The sequence below is a fragment of the Eublepharis macularius genome, chromosome 3, assembly GCF_028583425.1.
Source record: "Eublepharis macularius isolate TG4126 chromosome 3, MPM_Emac_v1.0, whole genome shotgun sequence".
NCBI lineage: Eukaryota > Metazoa > Chordata > Lepidosauria > Squamata > Eublepharidae > Eublepharis > Eublepharis macularius.
Window position 1 is genome coordinate 163,301,713 of NC_072792.1, and position 27,746 is coordinate 163,329,458.

General features: G+C 44.2%; 1 protein-coding gene across 2 annotated transcripts; it reads left to right on the forward strand.

Moving 5' to 3' along the window:
• The first annotated feature begins 1,885 nt into the window (after positions 1-1,885).
• Positions 1,886-27,374, forward strand: LOC129325831 (stromelysin-1-like). 2 transcript variants are annotated; one of them, XM_054973758.1, is made up of 10 exons: positions 1,886-2,083; positions 4,079-4,197; positions 6,716-6,861; positions 7,123-7,260; positions 11,175-11,360; positions 17,082-17,220; positions 19,888-20,021; positions 22,518-22,671; positions 24,462-24,565; positions 27,056-27,374. In XM_054973758.1, exons 1-10 carry the CDS (start codon positions 1,976-1,978, stop codon positions 27,160-27,162), a joined length of 1,335 nt encoding a protein of 444 aa, XP_054829733.1. In that variant the 5' UTR covers positions 1,886-1,975; the 3' UTR covers positions 27,163-27,374. The 2 variants fall into 2 exon arrangements, with proteins under 2 accessions (XP_054829733.1, XP_054829734.1); XM_054973759.1 differs by having other exon boundaries at positions 11,175-11,336.
• Positions 27,375-27,746: the final 372 nt, after the last annotated feature.

Below are 27,746 nucleotides of genomic sequence, written 5' to 3' on the forward strand. Positions count from 1 at the left end.
ATATAATTACAATTTATAAACATCATAAGCAGAATCCTGGCCAGAGCGGTACTGGGACCCTTATACAACAAAAGAATGAAAAGACTGTTCAAGGAAGACAGGGCGATTGCAGAGAAACTTAATGAATGCTCTGCCTCTGTTCACTGCGGAAAATGTGAAGCAAATTGAGGTGGGGAGAACTGAAATCCTAGGACTAAAAAGTTCCTTCACGTCCAGATGGCATACACTCTCTAGGGTTTTAAGTGCAAAATTGTTGATTTCCAAAAGAAAAATGGGCAGCATGGCCCAAATCAGTGTGGGTTTTGGAAGAGCAAACAAACACTCTGTTTTACTCTGGACTTGTTTGAAAGCTTTTCTTTTCTCTTTGTCAGGTTGACCTAATGAATGTTTGCTGAGTTAGGACTGCTATGGTAACTCCTGTCTGGAATTGCTTAGATAAGGAAAGTGTCCTCCCTGGTGCTAAAGGGAAACTGGATTAGGGTTCTGTGTTGCCAAGGGGCAAAGGAGAACAATAAACACACTCTTGGAAAGGAAATAGATTTATTTAAGTAATCTAGAGAAGTTTATGGAAAAGAGATTGTATTCACAGAAGAGCCAATGCGGAGGAATAATATATGCTCTCAAGCCCCTTCAGCTGCTTGGAATTCCTCAAGATTGGCAGCAGACAGGCCCCGTTCTGGCTAAATATACTGCACTGTGCTATAGCAGCAGTCTGTTAGGGTACTCCCATGAGACTTATCTAGGTTTTAGGATACCTGGTTTCACCTGTGTGTTAAATAAACTACCATCTATATGAACAGAAATAATTTTATTACTCAGCAATACATAGATTAACAAATGAATAGTTTTCCCCTGTGCATGTATGCGTGTGTGTGTTTGACCATTCCAGTTATCAGGTGTATCGATGACTGCAGATATTTTGCAGGTCATGAATATGGGTGGGGCAAATACGCCAACAAGAACAAAGAAGATCAAAGCATACAGCACAGGAAGCAGAGACTCCAATGTTCTTTTCTCCCATGTCACTGGCAGCCAAAGAAGAGTTGCTCTGTTTTAGACCCATAAATCTTTCCTGCCTGCTGTCAAACTCATATTGTTTTGAACTGTTGAATAAATAGAAGTGTCCTAAAAGGACAGTGAGAAAACTAAACAGCATGAACCTATCAGGAATAGCAAACTGACAAATCCTATTTTAAAGATTTCATCTTTCTATCTTGTTCCATTTAATTTTTCACCTAACTTGGCTTAGTAAATATGACATGTAACCTGACATGTCCACTAAAGTCAATAGGTGTAACTAGGATGACATTGTTAAATGGGGTAGGATGGAGTACGTATCAAATTTTATTTTGATCCCACTCATCATTTTCTGTAAAGAATAATTTGATTCTTTTTGGTCAAAGTCCTGCAAAATTATTGAAAAGAGTCCTGGTAGGGTGCTTGAAATGATATTTTTTAAAAGGAAACTAACAGGGTGTCACCACCTATATATATATATGGCCAGTTTCACCATATTCTCCATGCGTCTGATGAAGAGAACTGTGATTCTTGAAAGCTTATGCTACAATAAAGTTGGTTAGTCTTAAAGGTGCTACTGGACTCTTTACTATTTTGTTACTACAGACTAACACAGCTAACTCCTCCGGATCTATAACAAGGTGTCGTGTCATCATCCATTCCCACACTCTAAAAACTACAAGCCAAATATAGGAAGGGTTAGAATCCAACCCACTTTCTGAGCGATTGCCAATCAGGAACTTTTAAACTTAATAACCTGTCAAGGTTGCGATTCAAATCATTCTGGGTTCAAAGAACATTTTCTGTGCTCGGCGAATCTGAGGAGGTCATAATGTTGCAATTCCTGCTTCCACTGATTTTATGGAACAAACATGAAGCGTATATATAGAGACGCCTGTGACACATAGACAGATCCTCTAACAGTGGCTGAAGAACCAAAGAAAAGACTAAAGGCAAAATGAAGAGCTTATTACACATGATTGTGCTCTGCAGAACACTTTCATGTGCTTGGCCTGTTCCCCCAAACACTGAACAAGCCACAGAAAAGGACAATCAACTTGCTGAGGTAAGGAATAAAAAGTAGCAAGTGCATTACGCTGAGGAAAAGCAGGACCAATAGCCTGTCTTGCAGTGTTTAGGGGACTGATTTCATGTCTGATCCTCTGTACAGATGGTGAAATTTAGGTCTAAGGCTCTGCTCTAATATAAGAACTCTGCTTGGCTTTGATTAATTCACTGGCCGTTGGTTTCAGCTTCCATGTCTTTAAAATGAGTGGAATAATGAAAGACGTTCCTCATTCAAACCATGACAGAGGACTGAACAATCCCATTGGGACAGTTCTGATGTAACTCAAAACTATTTTTCATTAAACAAAACCTAATTCGCTGGTAGTCCAAACCTGGCCCACTAGGCCACTACAGAAGGGGTAATTCAGGTAGCTCAGAGCAGGACCTGAGGATGGTTCATTAAATACAGTTGGCCTTCATATGATTTTGCATTACATATGAATGCAGTATCCTGGTTTAATCCTGGCTCCTTTTCTTGTCAGTGCTCCACACCTGCCATGCCTCATATTGCTTGACAAGAGCAGCTTAGAAACAAACTTGCTATTGCCCTTGGTTGGCTCTCACAAGCACCAAACCTTTCCCCCACCCTCCATTTTAAGTTTACTTTGCAACAGACCCTTCCCTCCACTCCTGCTTTCACTGTCTTAAAAACCAGTGATGTGGCAAACTCCTTTGTTCACCCCAATGCCAATGGAGCTGTGGCTATCCAACAAATTGTTGGGGTATTTGTATGGAAGCAGAAACTTGTTGGGGACACACAGGTAAGACTGGGAGGGTATAGCCAGTGCCTGTTACAAGGAGCTTGGGTGCTCGGTGGGAGTTTGCATTGGGAGCGGCATTGAAATTGTAAACAAGAATGTATTCACCTGTGGTTTGGGCAAGGAAAGGGCTGGCCTTAAAAACCTTAACCTTCTTGACTAGTCTCTGGGAAGGGGTAGCATGGCTCAACAGTACGATGCTGTTCTGAGAGCAGCCAAAATCTTGGTGTTTTGTCAGCTATACTTCTTCAGGTTTGGTTTGGGGCTCACCTAATAGAACACTTCATAAAGCATGGAATTCTCAAACAGTACAATGGTTCTTTCCGGTGGCAGGTATCTCTAGTGGTGGAAACACTAGGAACCAAACTACTTGCTCTCCACTTGATCAAGTGGAGAGCAAGTGGAGTGCAAGTGAACAGGGAGGAATACACGTGAGTCTGTTCACTCACCAGGCAAGTGTAATTCGTCACTTGTAGCTTGGCCCCAAGATTTACAGCTGGCCTTGTGCAGTGTAGGACGGAGGGGTTTCTGCCCTGTTGGGCACTTTGGCTTCTTGGCATTACCTACAGAAAAAAGAAAAAAGAGATAAGCACTTTATTACTTTGTGATGCTTACCTTCTGGATGATCTTCTCACTTTTTTCTCCAGCTGCACTTACAAAAAGAAAAAAAGAAAACACCCACGTCACTCTCAAGACTGTATCTTTGGCATTGTGCAGCTTTGAGCATTTCTGCCTGGCGGCTATATAAAACTTTGTTGTTGTTTACATCTTGTTTATAGAAATAGTCTGCATTTATGATGTATTTATTCATACTTGCGAACTTATTTAACTTTATTAGAGCATTTGCCACTTTATTATTCATTAAACTTAATTTTTTTTCTATTGGGTTATTTTTCCTCCAATTGTGGGTTCCCACACTTCGTTCTAGCCTAACTTTAGAGGTGTCTCTGTTTTTGTGCCCTGGAGGCCAATGGCAAGCAAACTGGTGAGACCTCAGTCATTCGTCATCAGTTGGGTGCCACAAAGAAGGCCAAGGTCTCTGGTGAAGTGTGGGGAAAAGTGGCAACAGTGAAACTGGGGTTCATTCACTGTGTGCTGGTCAAATCCTGGACTGGTTTCACTAACCTCAGCAAAAATAAGTCATGGTCTCCTATCATATCTGAACAAACCCATTGAGAAACTTTACGTAAATAATAATCTACTAAGTAATCAAATGTATCTACTTTTCTCCTCAGAAGTGGCATTCATACACTGTGAATGAAATATGGAGGCACAGACTGGAGGTTCCTCATATTTGGGAATATGCTATTATTCCATTATTTCCAAGATGGAAGAAAAAAACTCTGACATATAGGTAAGACTTCAATAACTTTCTTGAACTTCAGATGCTCTTTAAAGAGGTAATTTGCTGCGCTCGCTGCTTTCTATCAGGAAAAGCATCCAATAGCATCAACAAAGAATGACGGGTGCACATTTGGAAGTAAAGAGCCAGATGGGAAAGGTAGTATCTCATGTAGAGAATGTGGATCAAGGATGGGCAGAAGGTCACTCAGGAGTGACTAATCATTCTATAAATAATTAAAAGTAGCTCTCCACCGCTCCTACAGTGCTGCTGTAAACACTTTCTTATCCTTCCCTTTAAAGCTTCTGTTGCAACTTCTCTCCTCTCCTCGCTCATGCAAAGGAGATAGAGGTGCATGCATTGACCTTGAGTCTGGATGGGAAAATAGCACCAGCCTGTCTCCCTCCTCCTTTACATGTTCACCCTTGTTCTAAATGGGAAAAGAGGGTGCACTTGACTTTTTGCCCCTGCAGAAAAGTTACTCTTTGCCAATTCCGAGGAAAACATTAACATGTTAAAGTCCCTTCCTGTAAATACTAGCTCCAATGCAGTGATGAACCAAAACAGTCATTGCAGGCAAAGAACTGTGTAAGGCAACAAAACTATCTAATGTGTAACATCCCGTACTAAAGATAGGGTGACAAAGGGGTTATTTGAGTTGAGGTAAAAAGTGGGTAGTGATGATGGTAGATACAATAAACATTGCAAAATACTATAATAAATGTCTCTTACACAAGCAACATGCTGAGCTGATCCATTATACTGTAGTTCTTCTGATCCCTTTATACAAGGCTTTTTTCAGGGAAAAGAGGTGGTGGAACTCAGTGGGTTGCCCTAGGAGAAAATGGTCACATGTCTGGTGGCCCTGCCCCCTGATCTCCAGAAAGAGGGGTGGCGCGGAGGGCAATCTAAACTCCCCTCTGTCTGGAGATCAGGGGCGGGGCCACCAGACATGACCATTTTCAAGAGGTTCTGGAACTCCATTCCCCCGTGTTCCTGCTGAAGAAAAGCCCTCCCTTTATAAGAATTCTTTCCTGAACAATTCTGTTTTGCCCATTTTGTGATATGATAAAAGTACGGGAGCCTTCCTGATACTCTCAGACAGGCCTCTACATAATATGGAAGTTATCAGAGCATAGCAAGAGATGCAGTCCTGCAGGTACACAGGTCCAGTGCCACTAAGGCCTCTGTAGAACCTTGAGTTTAACCTGATAACTGATTGGTAACTAGTGGATCCAGAGGAGTTAGCTGTGTTAGTCTGTAATAGCAACATAGTAAAGAGTCCAGTAGCACCTTCAAGACTAACCAACTTTTCTGTACTATAAGCTTTCAAGAACCACAGTTCTCTTTGTCAGATGCATGTAACTAGTGGAGTGTTTGCAGAAGGGGACTAATATGCACATCCCACTGAGAAGCCAATAGTAGACTGGATGCAGTGTTCTATACCAACTGGAATTTTCTGAGTTGCCTTTAAAGGCAGACTCATGTAGACTGCATTACAACAGTCTAGCCTCAATGTAACCATAGACTAAATCCAGATGACCAGAGTAGATGAATGACGGTAGGTGAATTAAATTAATTGAATGCTTTTTTAAACTGAGAAAAATTTTTGTTTGAGAATCCGATCCAAGTGTGCATAGACCTGTAATACTTTATTTTTTAAAAATAATATTTTATGTGGTTTTCTTAATTTTTTAGCATCAAACTGGAATAAAAAGTCCACCTCCTCTGTGAATTGTTGGAAACCCCATATTTGGGATCATTAGATTATGCAAAAAAATCACAGATCAACTGGCTCAGAGAGAAAATCCCAGGGCTTTTTTTTCAGCTGGAACACAGTGGAATGGAGTTCTGGAACCTCTTGAAAATGGTCACATGGCTGGTGGCCCCGCCCCCTGATCTCCAGACAGAGGGGAGTTTAGATTGCCCTCCACACCACTGGAATGGCATGGAGGGCAATCTAAACTTCCCTCTGTTTGGAGATCAGGGGGCGGGGTCACCAGCCATGTGACCATGTTCACTGAGGGTGATTTAAACTTTTAAAAACTCCCTCCTTGTTCCAGCTGACCCAAAGCGATGTCATTGGCCCTGGGAGTGTGCGCACACTTTGCACACACACATGTGGTACCAGGGGCACCACCTCCCGCCAAGAGTTGCCCCCTGTGCTGGCAACCTACTGATTCCCACCACCTCTTTTCCCAGAAAAAAAGTCCTGGAAAATCCAAATTATAAATCATACCTCTTTGAGCAACAGCTCCCAATCTTGGAATATTTAACCAAAGAATAAAATAGCAATAACAACATGGTGAAACAAGACCTCTACTATTCTATAGCCTATCTTTGACCTTTGTAAACCTTTTATATATATGGTTCATATTCTTATTTAATAGGCTAAGTGAATACCAGCTATTAAGAATACAAGATGTGATGTTCGTAAGCTAAAAATTTCCTTACTTCTATTATTTTCTAGTGAACCTGTAATACTTTTGATTGTAAACAGTCATTTCCTTAATTATTATGTATGTTAAAGAATTTCAAAGTACACCAAACAGATGACTCATGCTGAGGTAGATGAAATCATCAAGAAAGCTTTTGGAGTATGGAGTCAATACACCTGTTTGAACTTCACGCAGAGTTGGGACGCATCAGATATAGATATATCTTTTGGTGTTAGAAGTAAGTAACAGTGCAATCCTAATAACACTTCCTTGGGAATAAGACCTGTTTAGCAGATTGCAGCAGGATTCTGAGTTGACCTGCTTATGATGGTGTTGTAAGTTATAAAAAAGCCTAGATTGGTTTCCTATTAGTCCTTGATAGAATGATGGAATGATAGAATGATAGAATTGTCATGTTATTTACTGTTATAATGTACCTGTGCAAACATGTATATCCAAAAATACAGACACACATGCATACATATATTACTGTTTTAAGTTCACTCAGACATACCAGAGGACTGCCCATTTGATGGAAAAAAGGATGTGCTGGCTCATGCTTTTGTATCTGTTGAGGACGATATTAAAGGTTATGTCCATTTTGACGATGACGAAAAATGGACAAAGGATTTAAGAGGTATTGTCATGTTATTTTAATTAATATCTGCATGTGTCCATACTGGTGATTAGTTATTCCTTAACAGTGCAAAATATGATGGGTCATATACCATTCTAGCACCATGATGTTAAAAAGTATCTATTCATTTACTCCATATCTTTTGACTGATACGAAAGTTTGCAAATAACTGGCTTGCAATATGGATTTTCTGGTCTTGCAATGTTGATGTTTGTCATCAGTGAGGTCTCTGAAATGTTTGCTGCATATGTCATTAATAACAAGAGACTTTACAATCTTAAGTCCTTCATTGACAGTACTAGAAACCAATTTTAGATGTTTTAAATGCCCAAGAAGTAATTCCCCCAATGCAACTAAGTTTAAATGCTTGTTTATTGTAAGTCTTAGGTTTTTAACAATTTGCCAAGAGTGGTTTTGATAATGTCTTTTATGGCTTAGTTTTAATCCCTTTCTTGTTTGTACTGTATGGTTTTATCATTTCTTGTATTAAATAAAAACAAAACATCCCCCCCAAAAAAACAGTATTCATCAAATCAAACAGCAGAGCCCAGTAACTGGCTTAAAGCGCAGGTTCAGAACTTGATTACTGTAACTTTTAACTAGAGATGGGCACAAACCTGAATATGAACCAAAAAACCCCACGAACCAGCCCGGTTCGTGGTTTGCGAACCAGTGGTTTGTGGAAACTCGTTTCCACCAACTTGTCTACTAGTTCATTTGATTCATATTAAAGGGCAATGCCTTGGCGCTGCAAAGTGGCGGGGAAATGGCCATTTAAACTTTTCCTGCTGCTTGCAAGCGGCAGGTCCCTTTAAAGGATCAGCTGGCAGGCAGCAGGGGGGATCCTGCCAGCTGATAGTTTAAAGGGACCTGCTGCTTGCAAGTGGCAGGCCCCTTTAAATGGTCCAAACCCCATGAACCCCAGCCCAGCCCCCCAGCCCCTCACCCCAGCCCACACCCCCCCAGCCCCAGCCCCCCCCCAGCAGCAGCAGGGAAAGGGGCATTTGATAGTTAAAACGTGATGGCCATTAGAGGGGCAAGAAGGCCTCTTTTGGCCTCCTCCACTGCTGTGTGGGCCTGCACAGCAGCAGAGGAGGCCAAAAATGCCCTTCCCACCCCTTGCGGAGGAGGGGGAGGAGGCCGTGGGCCCACAGGGTGGCAGAGAAGGCCAGAGCCACTGCTGCTGGGCTGTGGCCTTCACCACCCTAGCAGCAGAACCAAGGTAAGTGGGGGGCTGGGGCTGGGGTGGATGGGCTTTGGGCTATTTAATGGGCCCTGCTGCTTGCAAGCAGCAGGAAAGGGCCCTTTAAACTATCAAATGCCCTTTTCCCTGCCACTGCTAAGTGGCCAGAAAGGGGCATTTAAACCCCATGAACCATGTACCACTAACTGGTTTGTGAACTTACCCCAGTTCGTGGGAGTTCGTGGTTCCTGGTTTGTGACAAGGCCACGAACCACAAACCGCATGGTTTGGTGTTTTTGTGGTTCGTGCCCATGTCTACTCCTAACACAGTTCTAAAGAGACACTGCATTTCCTTCCTGATACCTAAAATGACAAGAAGATTTCAAATTCCACAGTAACTTGCAGGTAACTGGCCCAGCTCTGCCTGCAGTTCAGCAATCTAATTTTCATAGGTCACATACAGTCTAAGAGGAGAAAGAGGAGGGAATGATATTCCAGCTACCAATCAAGGATGGCAGTGCCATTTTAGAAAAGAATTTGGCCACTTTAAAAATGCCATGACAAGGGCCCTCCGTGAGTGCCCGTGGTGCAGTGAGGCCAGGCAAGGTTCTTTCCCCCTGCCCATCTTTTCCAGTATTGAAACAACACCCACACCACAGCCCTTGTGGAATTTTTTTAATCGCCAAATTCTTCTCTAAAATGGCAAGGGTGGCCACACCTAGTTTGGCTCCTAGAAGAAAAGGAAGAGAAGCTTCCAGGGAGGGCGGAATAAAAATCTAAAATAATAAAAAAATAAAGTTCTCCTGAACTCCCCATCAGGCTGGATGTTTATTAACCTTCCCCCCCCACACCCCCAAAGCAGGGGGGAAGATGATTCAGGCCATGATCCAGCAGCTTTTGCCTTTATTGCTGAAATATTTTCCCCCCTCCCCAGGGTGGCGGGGATGTGGAGTTAATAACAACCAGCCTAATGAAAATTTCTGGAGTCCTTGCATTAATTTTCATTTGTGGATTTTGCTTTGGACCAGTATAGCCACCCACAACCTCTAGTTGGTGAGGCTGTTAGCGCTGTCACCAACATCTCTGGCCTAGTTTGGTCAATGAAGATGAGGCCAGCTAGAAGCATCCTACTGAGAGGTTCCTGGTGTAGATCCCCTTTGTTGATATGTATGGAAAGAAGAACTCAGCTTTCTGCAATTTTGGGAGCAATGGCCTGAAGGGTTCAATTGAGGTGACTTGGAGTATACTTGGTATTTTCCCCATAGGAAACAATGTAGAAAAGGATGGTTGGTGGCAACTTCTTCGGGGATGAGGACTATAAAATCAAATTCACTTGCCTTTGATTCACTTTGTCAAATTCACTTGAAACATGGGGGTGCATGCTAGATTCCCTGAAATTTTAGACTCATTTGGTTAAACAGTAGCCATTTCAGAAAGCTAATACCTAATATTTCCAAAAACAAACACTTTTACGAGACAATATCAATACTCCCCAAATTTTATGAAAATGAGAAGCATGCCTTTTCTGAAATGATGAAATTATATTCAAGCGATCATTTTTGAAGCGCACCATTCTTTTTGGCACTGCCCTCTGGTGCAACATATGAAGAGCCTTCCCCTGTTGCATGAGGCTCATCGACAGAAGCCTCCTTGCTAATGCTAGGGGAATGGATCCATTTGATACAATCCAGGAGTTCTACTGAGGCCTCAAAGAGCAGCAGGCTGCATTTGCAAGATCAGTTATGACTTTTACTGGTTGGGGACATGCGGACATACTACAATATAAGACTATCTGCGTAGCTGTACTAAAGCAAAGAGATTGTCCTTCAAAATCTGGCTTTGAGAAGTCAGAAATGCAGAACTTCGACATGAATAACAGTAACTTTGAAATGTGGGCATTTAGGTCTGTCAGATCCTAGTCCAACACCTACCATTATATTACACTGACTAAGTGTGTTTGTCAAGTGCAACGAACACTTCTAAAAATGGCTGAATGTTTTTTCTAAGAATTGTTGAAGAAAAAAAAAAGCACCAGACTTCTTCACCAGTTGTCACCTAGGTGCTATGTCAGACTGAGTTGAGGCTAAGAATCACACCTGACACTTGCTTTGGTTAGAAATGGCCATAACTATATTGATTACAGCTGGATGGAGCATTGGCCAGACATCTGGGCATGGATCCCCATTGGCATTGTAGACCTGGCTGCCAACTGATGCATCACCCACCAGCCTCCCGCTGGCACCTCGGTACACGTTGTTCCATCACCGGCCCTGCCTAGCAACCCTTGCTTCCAGATCTGTCAGGGTGAGCAGTCTCGAAGGCTCAGTCACCCTATTGGGATCTGGCCCAATGCCTCAAAACCAGCCAACCCATAAAGTTGTGACAGTGCCCTCCAATAGTCCTTAATCTGCAGAGGGTGGGAGGGTGACAAGCTGCTCCTGCAGATGCTTGGGTGTAAATGGCGCTGACCATGTGGCTGGACCAGTGCAGGATGGACGCTCCTCCTCCTTCAACTAATCCCGCCTCCACTTCGTCTTGCACCCAGTGCCACCCCAGCTTGCTGGTAAGTCGTCAGCTTCCTTCTGTCATCATGGTCCATTTCACTGAAATTCAGGAAGAATGTATAGTTTCGCAGCCTTACAAAAACCATGAATGATAGAAGTGTTCAGTATTAATATTGATTTGCTTTGTCATAATGCTCACATGATTTCATGTCTCTCCTGTATTTCAGGAAGTAACCTTTTTCATGTTGCTGTCCACGAAATTGGCCACATATTGGCTCTTGACCATTCAAGCATTAATGAGGCTGTGATGTATGCATATTATGAGGGACAGGATTCAATAACCTTCCAACTTCACCAGGACGACATTGACGGCATCCAGGCTGTTTATGGTAAATGCAGATTCCCAGCAGAAGGTGTGGACTAATTCCACTTAAAAGCATTCAATTTAAGAGGATTTGAGGTTGTGTGGGGAAGGGAAGTTTTTTGATTAACGTTTTTAGATATAGCTGTTGGTTCCTCTTATTCTTTTTTTTTTTTTTAAAGAGGAGTTTCTTTTTCGTTCCTCTTTGAAGAGATATCAAGGGATCCTTTTGTAACTTCAGTCCCTGCCATTGTGTTATGTTATGTACCACAGGAAGGTGCACTAATATGAGCAGGGCTTTTTTTCTGGGAAAAGAGGTGGTGGAACTCAGTGGGTTGCCCTCAGAGAAAATGGTCACATGGCTGGTGGCCCCGCCCCCTAATCTTCAGGCAAAGGGGAGTTTAGACAAAGGGCAATCTAAACTCCCCTTTGTCTGGAGATCAGGGGGCAGGGCCAGCAACCATGTGACCATTTTCAAGAGGTTCCGGAACTACTGTGACACTGAGAGATCTCTGTCTTTTGGTGCTACACCTCTGAAGACGCCAGCCACAACTGCTGGCGTAACGTCAGGAACTACAATGCCAAGACCACGGCAATACAGCCCGGAAAACCCACAACAACCATTGTTCTCCGGCTGTGAAAGCCTTCGACAATACATTGTTCCGGAACTCCGTTCCCCTGCGTTCCCCCTGAAAAAAAGCCCTGAATATGAGGATAGAAAGGAATGGGAAGACATTGCCTGCGTCTGTGGGAAAATGAAAATCTGAAACTTTGCAGATCCTCCATTCCTGCCTGTCTTCAGGCAGACAGATCTGCTCTCTGCATGATGAGTGGTCTGTTTGGCTCCTCTCCCCCCATTTCCTCCTCTTCTCTCCCCACCCCCACAGCTTCCTGTGGACACTCAGTCTGTCTGTCACACACCACCGTCCTCTCACCTTGTTTTGGAGTGTCTCTCTGATCATCATTACGTTTTCTCTATACACTAGGGTTGCCAAATTCCAGGTGGGGCCTGAAGACCTCTCCGATCTCCTAGAATTACAACTCGAAAAAAACAGATACTTCCAGAATGCAGAGATCAATTTCCCTGGTGGAAATGACTGCTTGGGAAGGTGGACTCTACAACATTATATTCTGCTGAGGTCACTCACCTTCCCAATCAGGGTTCCCGTGAATGTGCGCTCCTGCGCTACGGCGCAGGAATTGTCACAACTCAGCGCAGAGCTGAGAAGCCCCAGCACACGGTAGGCACTGGGCGCTGGAGGAGGAGCCGCAGCAGGCGCCCGTGCGGCCTTTCCCAAGCCCCTTGCCGGGCTCTGGAGGAGGCACCACAGCAGGCACCCGCGCTGCCTTTCCCTAGCCCCTCACCAGGCTCGGGGAAAGAGCCACGGCAGGCACCCATGCAGCCTTTCCCCGGCCCCTCACCAGGCTCGGGGAAAGAGCCGTGGCGGGTGCCCGTGCAGCCTTTCCCCGGCCCCTTGCCGGGCTCTGGAGGAGGCACTGCAGCAGGCACCCGCGCGGCCTTTCCCCGGCCCCTCGCCAGTCTGGGGGGGGAAGAGCTGCGGCAGGTGCCTGTGCAGCCTTTCCCTGGCCCCTCACTGGGCTCTGGAAGAGGAGCCATGGCAGGCACCCAGGAAGCCTTTCCCTGGCCCCTCGCTGGGCTCTGGAGGAGGCACCGCAGCAGGCGCCTGTGCAGCCTTTCCCTGGCCCCTCGCCACGCTCTGGGGGAAGAGCCATGGCAGGTGCCCATGCAGCCTTTCTCTGGCCCCTCACCGGGCTCTGGAAGAGGCACCACAGCAGGCACCCGCCCGGCCTTTCCCCGGCCCCTCACCAGTCTTGGGGGGGGAAGAGCTGTGGCAGGCACCCACGCAGCCTTTCCCCAGCCCATCGCTGGGCTCTGTGGGAAGAGCTGTTGCAGGCGCCAGTGTGGCCTTTCCCCAGCCCCTTGCTGGGCTCTGGAGGAGGCACTGCAGCAGCTGCCCGCACAGCCTTTCCCCGGCCCCTCTCCAGGCTTGGGGGAAAGAACCGCGGCAGGCAGCCTTTCCCCAACCCCTCACCAGGCTCAGGGGAAAGAGCCATGGCAGGCGCCCATGCGGCCTTTCCCTGGCCCCTCACTGGGCTCTGGAGGAGGCACCGCAGCAGGCGCCCGCACAGCCTTACCCAGGCCCGTTGCCGGGTGTGGAAGAGGAGCCATGGTGGGCATCCCCAAGGCCTTTTGCCAGCCCTCCAAGCATCCTCTCTGGCCCAGTGCTGTAGTGCAGTGCAGCAGCGGCAGGCACCCATGCTATTTCTCACCAGCCCACCAAGCAGCCTCTCTGGCCCAGCACGGGTGCTGGAGAAGGAGGAGGAGATGGCGGTGGTATTTCACACTCCTAGGGTTGCAAGCTCCAGGTTGGGAAATACTCTTTTTGTGTGTGTGTAAATTCATGACTAAGGAAATCTATTTTACATGCACACAAAAAATTGACTTCCTAGTCATAAAGACTTGCATGGCAAGGAAAATTCATGACAGAGCTAGGGTCTGAATCTGGAAATTTTACACATGCTGGTAAGACAGGCTCTCCTCTAGTTAAATTACTCCCTGGGGAGTGGGGAGCTGCGGCCTCAGTTTTACCAGTATTTTTGTACATCAATGACATTCTGCTTATATCTTCAGGGGAGAATAGATCATTGCAATACAGTGTTATAAAACAGAATGGCAAGCAAGGAGAAGGCAGGACTTCAATGCTGACTTTACACTTTATGACTTGATTTCATTTCAAAGATTCCATGACCATAACTCACAAAGAGAAAAGGAAAGAGTTTTAAAGCCATGAAGCCTCTAGGGTGACTAAAGGCCAGTTCTAGGCTGTTCCAATGAGCAGCTCTCAGCTGGAAGCTAAATAGGTGCTCCCCCTGCAACTTCAGCCAGCTTCCTTCTTCTTTCTGCAGACCTGGCCACAGAAGAGACAGGAAATGCCAATCGACAGAGCAGAGGTAGAGGGAGGGATGACTGCACATCACATTCTGTTTAGGATTTGCTTGTGGGCAAAGAGGAACCCTTACTGAAGCTCATCTTCCTGATGTTGCCCAAAATGCAAAGAAAACTCTGGCAATACACTGATGCACATGGAAAGAAATGGTGTCTGACCCGTTTGCAGGCATGCTTCACAACACCTTTTTATATAAAATATAGAAGGGAATAGCCAGAGAGTGAGTGCATTGCAGGGCTGGATGATGCACAATTCTTCTTCTCCATAGATCCAGAGGAGTTAGCCGTGTTAGTCTGCAGTTGCAAAATAGTAAAGAGTCCAGTAGCATCTTTAAGACTAACCAACTTTATTGAGGCATAAGCTTTTGAGAACCACATGCCTAAGTGGGTGTCATCAACATATTGATGGCACCCAATACCAATGCCTCAGACAACCTAAATCAAAAGTCTTTTAATCAAATGGATTCTGGTTTTCGAAAAGGCGCGCTCACAACTTGCAAATTGCTGCTCACAAATTGGATTTCTGGCTCACAACACTGCACCGCTTAGAGGGAACATTGTTCCCAATCCCTGTCCTTTCCAGGTCCCCCCCACCCAAAATCCCCAGGAGATCCTCAGCCTGTAGTAGGCAACTCTACTGCACACATGTAATCTAAAGATTTCTGGATGACTTAAAACCTAAGTCATCTCTGCTACACAGTGTAATTATAGATCACTCTGCTTACAATCACAGCAATTAGATCAAAAATGCAGAATGGATTATCAAGGATCAACACCTGTGCGGTGAAGATATCCTACAAGACTTCACAGCAGATTCTAGCTTTAGTGGTCAGGAAGATACTGCCTTAATCTCTTAGAACAAGATGGTTTTAGATAGAACTTGTATACGCGACAGGCTAGGAGAGAGGGGGAGAGATTCACAGGCAGGATGTTGGCTGTTGGTTGCTTTGGCAGTTTAACAATTGTGCAAAACAAATGACATGCAATGAGCATTTTAAGAAAATTGTTTTTCCAATTAATGTCAAAGAGAAATCCAACACAGAGGCTGAAGTGCAAAATGCACCACACAAAAATGGGTCAAATAAATGAGGGTTCACTTCTGAAAAGGTCAGGAGCAAAGCAAGGGTGCAAAAAATGTCACCGTTTCAATGCCTGGATTTAAGTGTCCTCAGACCTGACCAGGTAAAGAATCAAATATATTGATTAAACTAACCTACCTGAGATGAATTAGCTTCTACATATAGAGTGTACATTGTCACCTCTGTAGGGCTGCCAGTCCACAGGTGAGGGCAGAGGATCCCTTGCTCCCAGCCTCCCCCCACCCCCGCCACCATTCACCTGGCCAGTGGGGGGAAAGGCAAAGAGAACAGGCCCAGAAGGCAAAATATCTCCCAGGTAAGCCTGCAGTGGGCGCGCTCCCAACAGGATGTGACAATGTCATTTCCGGGAGTGACATCATCACACCAGCTGCTGGAATGCTCCTGTGCTTTGTTTGGGGCCAATTTGGGCTCCAAACAGGGCAATTATTAAAGAATCTGTCCTGCTCAAAGAGCATTCCAGCAGCCAGCATGATGTCATCGCTTTCTGGAAGTGATGTCATCATGTCCCTTCAGGAGCATGTGCACACAAAACATGTACACAGGGAAGATCTTCAAGGTAAGTGTTGGGTCCCCCCTCCTGCTGGGAGGGTAAGGGGACCTGGCAACCTTACCATAGAAGACAATCCTCTACCCTAGAAAACAATCTCCTCAAAGTGCACCCTGATACCACTTACAGTTTGCTTCTTCACATGAAAAAGCTCCTGGGGTGAAAATTACCCCAGTAATCTATTAATGCTGCAGTTGGGGTAGTTTTTCTGCCCTGTGACATTTATTACCTAGGGAACTACTTTTAAGTGCTCTGCAGAGAAATAGCCTTCCATGAGAAGCTGAAGAAACATCCTGAAAACCTAGAAAATATTTACCTTATCACAGAGAAATATATTCATGAAGTACAAAAATACCCTACGGTACCAAAGATTTAGAAATTATTGATTTTAGATGTTTTCCTTTAAAATTCATGAAAGTTTATGTTAGTCCAATGGCTTATGTTCAAAACATAGGGGAGCCTTGTTGGTCTGCAGTGGAACAGCAGGATTTGAATCCAGTGGCATCAGAGAACAAAAAAAATTTCACAGTGTAAGCTTTTGAGAGTCAGAGCACCCTTCTTCAGACAGCTGTAGTTTGTTGTTTTAATTTTTTTTTAAAAAAATACATCTTTGTAAAGAACTGTGCTATTCAATATGAAAAATGGGAGAGATGAATCTACACAAAAGCAACATTCTGCCTCTTGTCAAAGTGTGTTTTTGAGTTCCAGATGTTTTACAGTGAAATCCTAAGCAGACTTATTCCAGTCTGACAGTAAAATCCTAGGCAGAGTTACTCAATCTAAGCCCAATGATTTCAGTGGGCTTAGACTGGAGCAACTCCGTTTAGGATTTTTACTGTTAGTATTGTGAAACGCAATGACAGCTGACACCACAAACAAACAAGCAAGCAAGCAAACAAAAACTTGGGACATTTTTACCACTAGAGATGTGGGTAGTTAGATGTGGGATTGAAATATACCCCCAAATGAAGTATGTGTTCATTTTTTCAGAGATTGGTTAAAGGACTGTGAATTTTTTTCTTTCATGACTTGACAGAGCCTCACTGAGCTTCTTATTTGGTCTCTCGAGACCAGAGGGGTTTCCCCCCCAGTAACTCTGGGCTGCTTCTTCCCATACCCTGATTATTCTTCCAATCTTGTCTTTGTCTCATTTTCAAGGACATCCTGGAAATTGCTCTCATCAGCCGAACCACCCAGAACCACTATTGAAACAGAAGTCTCAGGATCTGTGTGACCTAAATATTTCTTTTGAAGCTGTCACAACTTTCCAAGGCCACATTTACTTTTTTGCCGACAGGTAAATGAGGCCCAGGGCAGGTGGCATGGCATAGCCCAATCTCATCACATCTCGGAAGCTAAGCAGGGTCGGTACTGGGATGGGGGACCACCAAGGAAGGCTCTGAAGAGGAAGGCACTGGCAAACCACCCCTGCTTCTCACTTGCCTTGAAAGCCCTTAGCTGGGGTTACCATAAGTATAATAAATGTAATTCTCTAATGCAACTAACTACCCAAGTCATTAGTTCAGCTTTTCCTTTGGTCCAGACTAGACCATGAAATCAGCCAACACTCCACACTTCATTGTGTGAGAGTGCACTGTTCTAGTCACAGGAAAAAACTTGCTGAACCAGAAATGTACCTTGGATTCTTGGACAAGAGGTTTTAATAGATTTTCCCAGGCTCCTGCCCCCAATTCAGGTTACAGTTGTCCTTCCAAAATGGGCAAGAGCCAATCCTGAGTCCTGAATTTCCTGTTGGAGCCTTTGAAGGAAGATTAATCCCCCCCATACAAAGGAACTCTCCATTAAGCACATGATCCCTAGATGAGCACGAACTGGAAAAACTCGAACCATGCAGTTCATGGTTTGTTGCATTTCACGAACCATGAACCATGAATTTTCACGAACCTGCCCTGGTTCGTGAAAACGTCAGACCCATGTCAGCAAATAGTCACTTACGGGTCAGCAGAAGGTCACTTCTGGGTCAGCAGAAGGCCACTTCTGGATCAGCAGAAGGTCTTCAGGAAGTCCATCCCCTGTTGCCTAGGAAACTGATTAATCGGCTCCAGGCTGTCTGCAGGGAAGACCCAAAAAAACAAAACAAACGAACCAGCCTAAAGTTTGTGGTGGTTCGTCAGAAATGGGCTCTGCTGATTCACAAACCACGAACTTTGGTTCGTATTTCGGTTCATGCCCATCTCTAAGTAAGAGTCCAGTAGCACCTTTAAGTCTTAAAGGTGCTACTGGACTGTTTACCATTTTGCAACTACAGACTAACACATCTAACTCCTCTGGATATATGATCCCTATGAAGGTGTCCAAATGCAAAGGAAGTTGCCCTGTGTGCCTAGCAAAACCTACGGCCTAAAACCCTGGCAAAATAAAGAAAATTACAATGAGCATGTGCCCTTTAGCACCATGAGACCGCTAATCATTTTCTACTCATACCCCCTTCCCTTCCATGAATATCCATCTTAAAGAGCAGAAAGTGGCTATGCTGTATATTAAATCTATCTGACATGATTCTTGACAGGAAAGCAGAAATCATTGTCTCAAGTGTTTCAATTAATGAACTAATTAAATAATTGAGACTTTTCTTGCCCATATTCAAGCCAGCTCCCTTCCTTCCAACAGCCCAAATCAAATAAAATCACTAAAGGGACTGTAGATTTGTTGTCGTTGTTTTGAAAAGGAAAAAACACTAAAGATTTTCAAAAAGAAACTGTAGTGTAAAACTAGTGGAGGGCAAGAGAAAAACACAAAATAAATTAATGAATATTTTTGAATATTTTTACTTGGCATCTTGCTACTAGGAGAACAACAAGCTTGCTACTAGGAGAATTGTTGTGGGGAGGAAGTTCTACAATTGGGGTGCCACCACTGAAAAGTCCATCTCTTTCATCTGAAGAATGTATTAAGTAATAGATGAGTTCAGGAACAGGTGAAAGGGATGAATGAATATTCCGTCATTTGTTTCCCTTTATATCAATTTATATTTTTGACTGCTGTCTCAGTATTATGCTATTTGCTGTAGGGCTAGTCAGTTTGTTCATTTTATACACATATGTTCAGATTCTTATGAAATGATACTTATAATAACACACACTTTTCAGTATTATCAAATTTATACAATATATAATGAATATATACTGAAAAATGTGTACATTGGAGATGGCAACTTTAGCTCATGAAAACAGAAGATGGGTGTGCAAATCATGGGTTTGATATGCACAAGAGGAAAGCGAACATTCGGTACAAGGTCTGCTTCATTGAAACAGCAGGGATGAGTAACTCAAAATCATCCCAAGGAGTTGATCTTTCAAGCACTCTGGCCCAAAGCCATTTAAGGCTTTATAGACAATAACCAGCTCTTTGAAATGGGCATAGAAGCAAAGAAGCCAGTGTAGATCCTTTAAGCCTACTGAATATGACTGCCTCACGTGTTTACTCAATGCACAGCAAAGGAGAGTGGGATCAAGAGCACTGGCTCCATACTCTGCCACCACATGATTGCCTGGTTGTCTGCAAGGGTGACTGCACAGCAGAAGTGGCCATGTGGACTCTCCCTCCCTGTGATCGGTGACATTCCAAAGTCAGCACCGCTGGTCATGGAAAGGGAGAGTTTGGGTAGCCATTTCCTCTGCACAGTTGCTCCTGCAGATAAACAGGTGGCCGCACGGAGGCAAGGGGCAGTGTGTGCTCCCACTCTCCCTCCCTGGACATATAGCAAATATGTGGGGCTATCATGTGCACCAGACTACACCAGCAAACAACCTGGGTGCTGTACCACTGAAACTAAAACACGACTACTTCGTTTTCGGTATATGTCTTGGGAACTGGGGCTTCTGAAAATCTTGTCAATTTGTAGCATTTCAAGGTATTGTGTTTGAAGGACACATTCAAAGACTTTCCTAGGAAGAATTTGGATGCCATTTGAAGTAAATATTCCTATTATATCTTTCTTCAGAGATTTCATTTTGAAGGATCCTGTGGAAAGAAGACATGTAGAGAAATCTATTGCTTCTTTATGGCCAATTTTGAAATGTGGCATAGATGCTGCTTATGAAGTTGAAGATAAACACACCTTATATATTTTCAAAGGTAATTGTCCAGAATTTCATGTCTTTTTAGCCTGATTCATAATTATTACTGTTGTTAATATGGTGCCCTCAAAATGTATGTTGGCACTTTACAGAGTACAAGCCTGTGCTCCAATGGGCTTATTATATCATCCACTTTTGACTGAACACCCATGGGCCAAATAAGATTTGACACTGCCCTTGTGTCTCAGCATTGCTGCTACCATTTTAATGTGAAATGCTGAGAGGGCGAGATCCTATGAGGGTCCAGATCAGCACAGAAGGCTGAGGCACTCTTTCTCCCTCTACAGCTATTCAAGTGCTGAAACAGCCACGGGGAGTGGCCATTTCAGCATTTGATAGGGCATGAAGGAAAAAATAAGAATGCTTCACCCTGCTGTCCTGTGGCAGCATATTTAAATTGCCTTAAAATGGTAGCTTTGTTATGGTGGTGGCCAAAAGAATGCTACCATATTTAGTTTAGCCTCCAAAGACAGGTTTCTTTAACCTACATTTTCGAAGTATAAACATCTACAAAAGCTGTTCTCTTATTGTTCTCGTCAGTCATTCTGTCTGAGGCATAAGCAAAGGCCTCACTCTCCAGTGAGAACAAGACTGTGAACCCGAAAAAGATCTGAGTTTCTCACTTTGGGTTTACCAGGTGGGAAAACAATCTGGAATAATCTGAATCCCGAAGTGGCAAGCCACTTTGGGATTCAGGATTCAAATTGCTTCAGTATCCTCCATAAAGATTTGGGAATCTTTACAGAGCACACCAAAGCTCAAAGCAGCACTTTTCTTGCCATTTGCAAATGGTAAGAAAAGTGTTTCTTTCAAGCTTCCCGATGGTAGGGGGAAGGAGAGAACCCCTTCTCCCCTCCCATCGAGAGAAAAAGGCAGCAAGGTGGGAAGCTTGAAAGCAGCACTTTTCTTGCCATTTGGAAATGACAAGAAAAGTACTGCTTTTTCGAGCTTTCAGTCTGGTTTTGCCCGATTGGAGAGTGGAGGAGGGGGGTGTAGTGAGTCACTACAACCGTCTTCTTCCCCATCCCATTGGGTAAAAACAGACAGGAAGCTCAAAGCAACATTTGCAAATGGCAAGAAAAGAGCTGCTGCTGCCCGAAGTTTTCCGAAATGCTCTGAAGCTTTCCGAAAGCTTTGCTTCGGTATTTCCAAACTTGCTCAGCAATGCTGGGGCCGATTCGTAAATACTGAATCTACCCAAATCAGGCCCGATTCTGATCAAAAACCCAAATCAGAAACCTGAAGTGCACACCCCTAAGAACAACTACAGAGGTTCCATCAGATCTTTCTGCTTATGCAGCTCAGCAACTGGATCTCTCAGTGAGGCAAATATTACATAGAAATCAAGATACAGAAGGTACTTTCTCCCCCCCCCCACCCACCCCGTGATGGGCAGGCCAAGCAGGGGAAGAGAAATATGAAAAGGCTCATGTCTAAGCAAAAATGGCTGGAGCCAATATTGCAAGCCTCTCGGCTTTCACACAAATCAAAACATGGCACCTTACCTGATGAGGGACATGGATAAAGATACAAATAGCTTTTATAATTACTGTACAAAATGTTATGGAACAGCCCTGACCACTTTTGAAGTCTCACATTGTACATAGTAGGAAAAATCCTTGCAGGACCTTGCAATATATTTTAAGACTCTCTTTGCAGGAATTTTGGTACATAGAGGCTTCTTGAACAAACCTGAGGGAAAGTGTCCTGTTCTGTCCCTTTAACAGAGGCTGAATATATGGAATGGGCAAGGGAAGCTTTTCATGACAATGGCTTATTGCATCATTAAATAATGTCACCTGCTAAATAACATCACATTCAACCTCTGTTAAAGGGATAGGACTGGTTTGCCAGGCCTCCCACTATGATTTAAAGTGACTCAATGCAAATAATTAACAAGATACAAAAATAGATTCTCGTATAGCATTGAGTATACTATATGATAAAAAATTTGCCGTTTGGCCAGTTGCCTTTGAATGTTGTTGTTAATCCCTGTATTTTCTACTGAATACTATATGAGAATCTATTTTTGTGCATTGCACGTCCTGTTAATTATTTGCCTTGAGTCACTTTAAATCACAGCATATTTATATTTATAAACAAAATTCTTGCAGCGTTCATGATTCTCTAGTCCCTTAGATGTGGGTTTCCACTGTGGGTTTTGGGCCTCCTGCTATGCCAAGAGAACTCCTGCCAGCAAGCCCTGGAGACATCACTAATGTTGCTCAGGCATTTCCAGGTTTTACTGTAGAGTTTCCAGCAATTCCCCAAGCTACCCTTTGTCACTTCTGAGCTGTATACATAGTGACATCAACGACACCGCCAATATCATGCATGGCCCCTGGGCCCCACCCCTAGCCCTCCCGCTAGCTGCCAACCTGTCTGCAGTTGCTTGGCCTGTAGACTGTAGACAGGACTCTGTTCTCTAGACTTACTTGTAGCCCTGTTCTCTTTTAATCATCTTCCAGTCTCTTTCATCTTATTTTCTTGATAGGACGGAAGTACAGGACTGTTGTTGGAGACATTCATAATCTCAGTTTGCCAGAGTTTACCAGCACCCTGGGTTTCCCTGAAAAACCCATTGATGCCGCTGTTCATGACCAGGAAACAAAGGAAACATTGTTCTTTTCAGGCGATGAGTACTGGAGGTGTGTGGAAATTTTCTGCCCAGTGGGACAATTCTGAAAACTGATTTATATATTTTAATTTTTTTGCAAGAGAAAAAGAGAAGGGTGTATCTCCCAGTAGGACAGCGCCTCTTGCATGCATTCCAAAACCAAGGCTGTGTTTTGCAGCAAGCATACACACCATTTGTGACTTTTAGAAAAATGCTGCTCAGAATTAATATGCATCAGCAAATAAAATTGATCCAACCACACTACATCATCAAGACATTATTCTAAGCTCAGAATTGTCTCGAGATGCTCGAGGACTCTAACTGAATGGAAAGGTAGGATACATATAAATAAATAAAACAACATGGCAGGCCTCTGCCTTACCCTTTTGCTCAGCAGTATTTGTTTGGGAGTAGACATAGCTAGGCTGAAGAAACCCATTTACAGGAGGTAAGGATATGTTCAGAAAAGGGGGCAGTGGCCAGGCAATGCCAGGGCATAAGATGTCACTCTAGTTATTGTACGAACCTCTTGGGAATTATGAGCAAGATATTACTGTTGCTGGGGGAATAGCAGATCTTTTCCTAACACATAGCAGAGTATCTCAGATGCTGGTACTGAATTCTGTTTGCTGTATATTCATTCACTTTGGGTCAGATGCAGTGGAAGATTTCCATATGCAGTGGAGCCCTTGCAAAAGTTGCCAAATCCTGCTTGGGAAATTCCTGGAAATTTGGAGGGTGGCTGCTGGGAAGTGTGGAGTTTGGGAAAGGGAGAGACCTCAGCAGGGCATAATCAGGGCCAGCGTGCCCATTGAGGCAGGTCTGGTCCCCACCTTGAGCGCTGAGGTGCCGAAGGGGGTGCTGGAGGGGGCGCCGGTGGCAGGGGCACACGCCATGGAGCTGGCAGCGGTAGTGCTGGTGGCTGAGCGGGAGGGATGGGAAGCTGCTCGTGCACCACCCCGGCCACCTGCTGTGCCTGGCCTGCAGCTGCTGCAGCCTGCCAGCCTTCCTGCCCCGTGCTGGCATCGCCACCAACACATGCCCCTGGCTGGGCGCAGCAGCCGCAGGCCAGGCACAGCAGGTGTCTGGGGCGTCTTGCGGAACAACGGAGTGGGTGGGCTGGGAGGATGCATGTGCACCTTCCCAACCACCTGCTGTGCCCGACTGGGAGCATGGGCAGCCTCCGCATGTCATCCCAGCTGCTCGCCGGCCAATGGGGCTGGCTTACTGCATGATGATGTCACATGCAGTGACATCATCATGCAGTCTGGGGCATGCATGTAGGGGCAGCCTCGGGTGCCAGAAACTCTGGCACCGCCTTTGGGCATAATGCCATACAGCCAATCCTCCAAGGCAGCCATTTTCTCTGGGGGAACTGATCTCTGACACCTGGGACTAGTTGTAATCCTAGGAGATCTTCAGGTCCCACCTGGAGGCTGACAACCCCAGTCCTTGTGCAAGCAGGAATGTACTAAAAAGACCACATTGGCAGTTTGCACTAAGTTAAACTTACTGTATCCCAGCTTGCATTTCCGGTTACATCAGACGTTGTGCAAATCACTGCAGGTATTGCAGTATATTTAGTTCTATTGCTTGTGCAAGTAGAACTGCACTAAGTTTGCATTTTCATGCATGCACTGCTGGAGCAAGCCCTTTATGCAGAGAAGTTCATGAATCATGATTTTGTGTTGCTCTTCAACTCACATACGGTTTGAAGTGTAAAGAATAAATTGATTTCAAGCAATGTTAGTTCCTACAGATACTGTTACCAAAAAAAAAAAAAAACACCACAGCAGCAGGGTCCATTTTTATTTTCTTTAGCTTTGATGAAGAGACAAGGTCTATAGACGAGGGGTATCCCAGGAAGATAGCAGCTGACTTCCCTGAAATTGGCTCCAGAGTAGATGCTGCATTTCAGTATAACGGTAAGCTTAAGATGACCTTAGCATATCTAAATCTCTGCTGTAATGATGGCTGTCTACGAGTTTAATGGCTAGGAAGCACATGTATTTTACGCAAACCGAGGGTGTTATGGTTCTTACATTAAACCATATCCAGATCTGTTTATTTATTTGTATTATTTAGATACATATACCTCAATTTTCTCCCTGAGGCCCAAAGTGACTAACATCATTCTCCCCTCCTCCATGTTTTCCTAATAACCATGCTCTGATGTACATTAGACTGATAAGAGAGGGCCAAGCTAGAAGTGACGAATTACACTTGAATGGCAAGTGAACAGACTCACGTGTATTCCTCCCTGTTTACCTGCACTCCACTTGTGCTCTACTCGATCACTAAGGGCCAAGCTACACATGACGAAAGACACTTGCCTGGCAAGTGGATTGAGTGGAGGGCAAGTGAACAGGGAGAAATACACTTGCTGTTCAAGTGCCATTTGTCACTTGTAGCTTGGCCCTAAGAGCCAAGCTACAAGTGACGACTTGCACTTGCCTGGCAAGTGAACAGACTCACGTGTATTCCTCCCTGTTCACTTGCACTCCACTTGCGCTCCACTCAATCACTAAGGGCCAAGCTGCACATGATGAAAGACACTTGCCTGGCAAGTGGATTGAGTGGAGGGCAAGTGAACAGGGAGAAATACACTTGCCATTCAAGTGCCATTTGTCACTTGTAGCTTGGCCCTAAGAGCCAAGCTACAATTGATGACTTGCACTTGCCTGAGGCCCAAAGTGACTAACATCATTCTCCCCTCCTCCATGTTTTCCTAATAACCATGCTCTGATGTACATTAGACTGATAAGAGAGGGCCAAACTAGAAGTGATGAATTACACTTGAATGGCAAGTGAACAGACTCACGTGTATTCTTCCCTGTTCACTTGTACTCCACTTGTGCTCCACTCGATCACTAAGAGCCAAGCTACAAGTGACGACTTGCACTTGCCTGGCAAGTGAACAGACTCATGTGTATTCCTCCCTGTTCACTTGCCATTCACTTTCTCTGCACTTGATCAAGTAGAGTGCAAGTGAACAGGGAGGAATACATGTGAATCTGTTCACTTGCCATTCAAGTGTAATCCGTCATTTCTAGCTTGGCCCAGAGTGACTGGTGCAAAGTCACCCTGTGAACTTCTATAGTAGGAAAAGTTCTGTGAATTTTTATGGTACAGAGAGACCAACTAGACTGGATGAGTGTCGCAAGGTTTCCCCCCACGTTGCAATTTAAAGGAGCTCCTGGCTGGAAACTCGCTTTTTAAAATGGCAGCGCATCTCCAAGGTGAACCCAGTGACGTCCATCATGTCTACTTGGGCTCAGAGTGGGGATTCTTACCTGGGTCTCCCAGATCCTATTCTGACAGTAACCACTATATCACAGTGGATCCCAAAATGCCTTTAGAAGGCCAAGCGTGAACATTTGATCCTAGAATTCAGTTCATGAAATGGGAGAAAGTGTTCTCTTCCCAACTGAGATGCTCTGTGTAGCATCTGAAAGGCTTGTGTCACAATCTTGAGTTTCTGATGATTCTGTGATTCCACCCCAGTGTGTCTGAGGATGCTTCGCTCTTTATCCTTCTGTTCATGCATGCCTGGTGTGGCAAGCTGTATCAACTCACGGGATGTACTGCAAGAGTTGAGGGTCTTGTCTCCATGCAAAGACAGAAGCCTCCTCAACTGCAAATGCAAATAACTGAGAGTGGAGGGGGGAAGACGAGGGGAAAAGTAAGATGGTGATGGAATGATGACTTCCTCACTGAATGGTTTGAAAGGAAGATAAGATAAATATCAAACACTGCTCATGTGGGAGAAGGCATCCTCCGCATCCCTTGTGCACTGCTGCTGAATATGTATGTCCCAGTAGTGGACAGGAAAGGGAACATCACCTGAAAAATGTAGGGGTCAATGGACCCTATCAACTGCCAGTTTATTCAAGTCCCTTCTGGTATTTAATGACAATTATTAATTTACCTTGTGGGCATTTGTGTATCTTAGAGCCAAGCTACAAGTGATGCCTCACACAGGTTGGACACTGGTCAGCTTCCCTCAAATTTTGATGGGAAATGTAGGCATCCTGGTTTTACAGCTTGGCTCTCCATTACAGCTGCAAGACCAGGATGCCTACATTTCCCATCAAAACTTGAGGGAAGCTGACAAGTGTCCAACCTGTGTCAGGCGTCACTTGTAGCTTGGCTCTTAGTTTCCATTTCAAGCTGTCACACCAAAGTGAGTTCTAGCTGTTTCAATGGTTTTGCATCAGTGCATTACTTCATGAAGACTGATCAGTATATTATGGAAATATCCCTGTTTCCTGAGTGGTGTGCTTATGTCCCCCCTCCCCCTCCCCCTGCCATTGAGCAAAGCAAATGGTAGATTAGAGAAGAAAGTAAGCAATAAGATTTGATGGTTTATTGCACCTATCTAATTCACATTCTTTACCCTTCTCATTATTCTTTAGGAATTTTGTATTTACTTAGAGGCCAAAAGCAATATGAGTTTGACTCTACAACCTATGAGCTTATTGATATAAAGAAGACCACCAGCTGGTTTGGCTGCCCAGAATGAAATAGCCAAGAATGATAGCGTTCTTTTTCCTCTATGTATCACATACTGAACGTCTTGTTGATCACTGGCATTCATTGATCCCTGTTCCTAAGCAATAAAACATTGGTAATTATTGATGCATTTTAATCGCTGGAGAAATTTAAATTCACCCTCTGTCACACTTATATAAATGATTACAACCATTCTACTAATTGTTTGATCTCTACATTGCTGAATAATAAAGTGATTTATGATTATATATTTGAAAATCTTTGGTTTATTTCTTTCTATAAAATCATATATCATGGAGTTCAAACAAGAGAAAGATCCTTCAGTTGACCCTTTGTTCAAAACCTGGAGGCACTGGAAAAATTGTGGTGAATTAGGAACTTTTTTCCACTGTTGGTGGAAATGTAAGTATATAACAGAATTTTGGGAAATGATCTTCAACCAAATTTTTCTCATAATTCTTACTCTTCATCTTTCACTCCAGAAATGATTTTTCTAGATCATTGGGATAACTCATCTGAACCACAAATTAGATGTGACCTCATCACAACATTACTAGTGGCAGCAAAAACTGCAACAGCTTCAAAGTGGAAGTC

Bases quoted from the DNA above. Each gene is read 5' to 3' on its own strand.
- LOC129325831 (XM_054973758.1), top strand. From the start codon at position 1,976: ATGAAGAGCTTATTACACATGATTGTGCTCTGCAGAACACTTTCATGT. The intron at 2,084-4,078 runs GTAAGGAATAAA...TTTTCTCCTCAG, and splicing joins AGGACAATCAACTTGCTGAG to AAGTGGCATTCATACACTGT. The intron at 24,566-27,055 runs GTAAGCTTAAGA...ATTATTCTTTAG, and splicing joins TGCTGCATTTCAGTATAACG to GAATTTTGTATTTACTTAGA.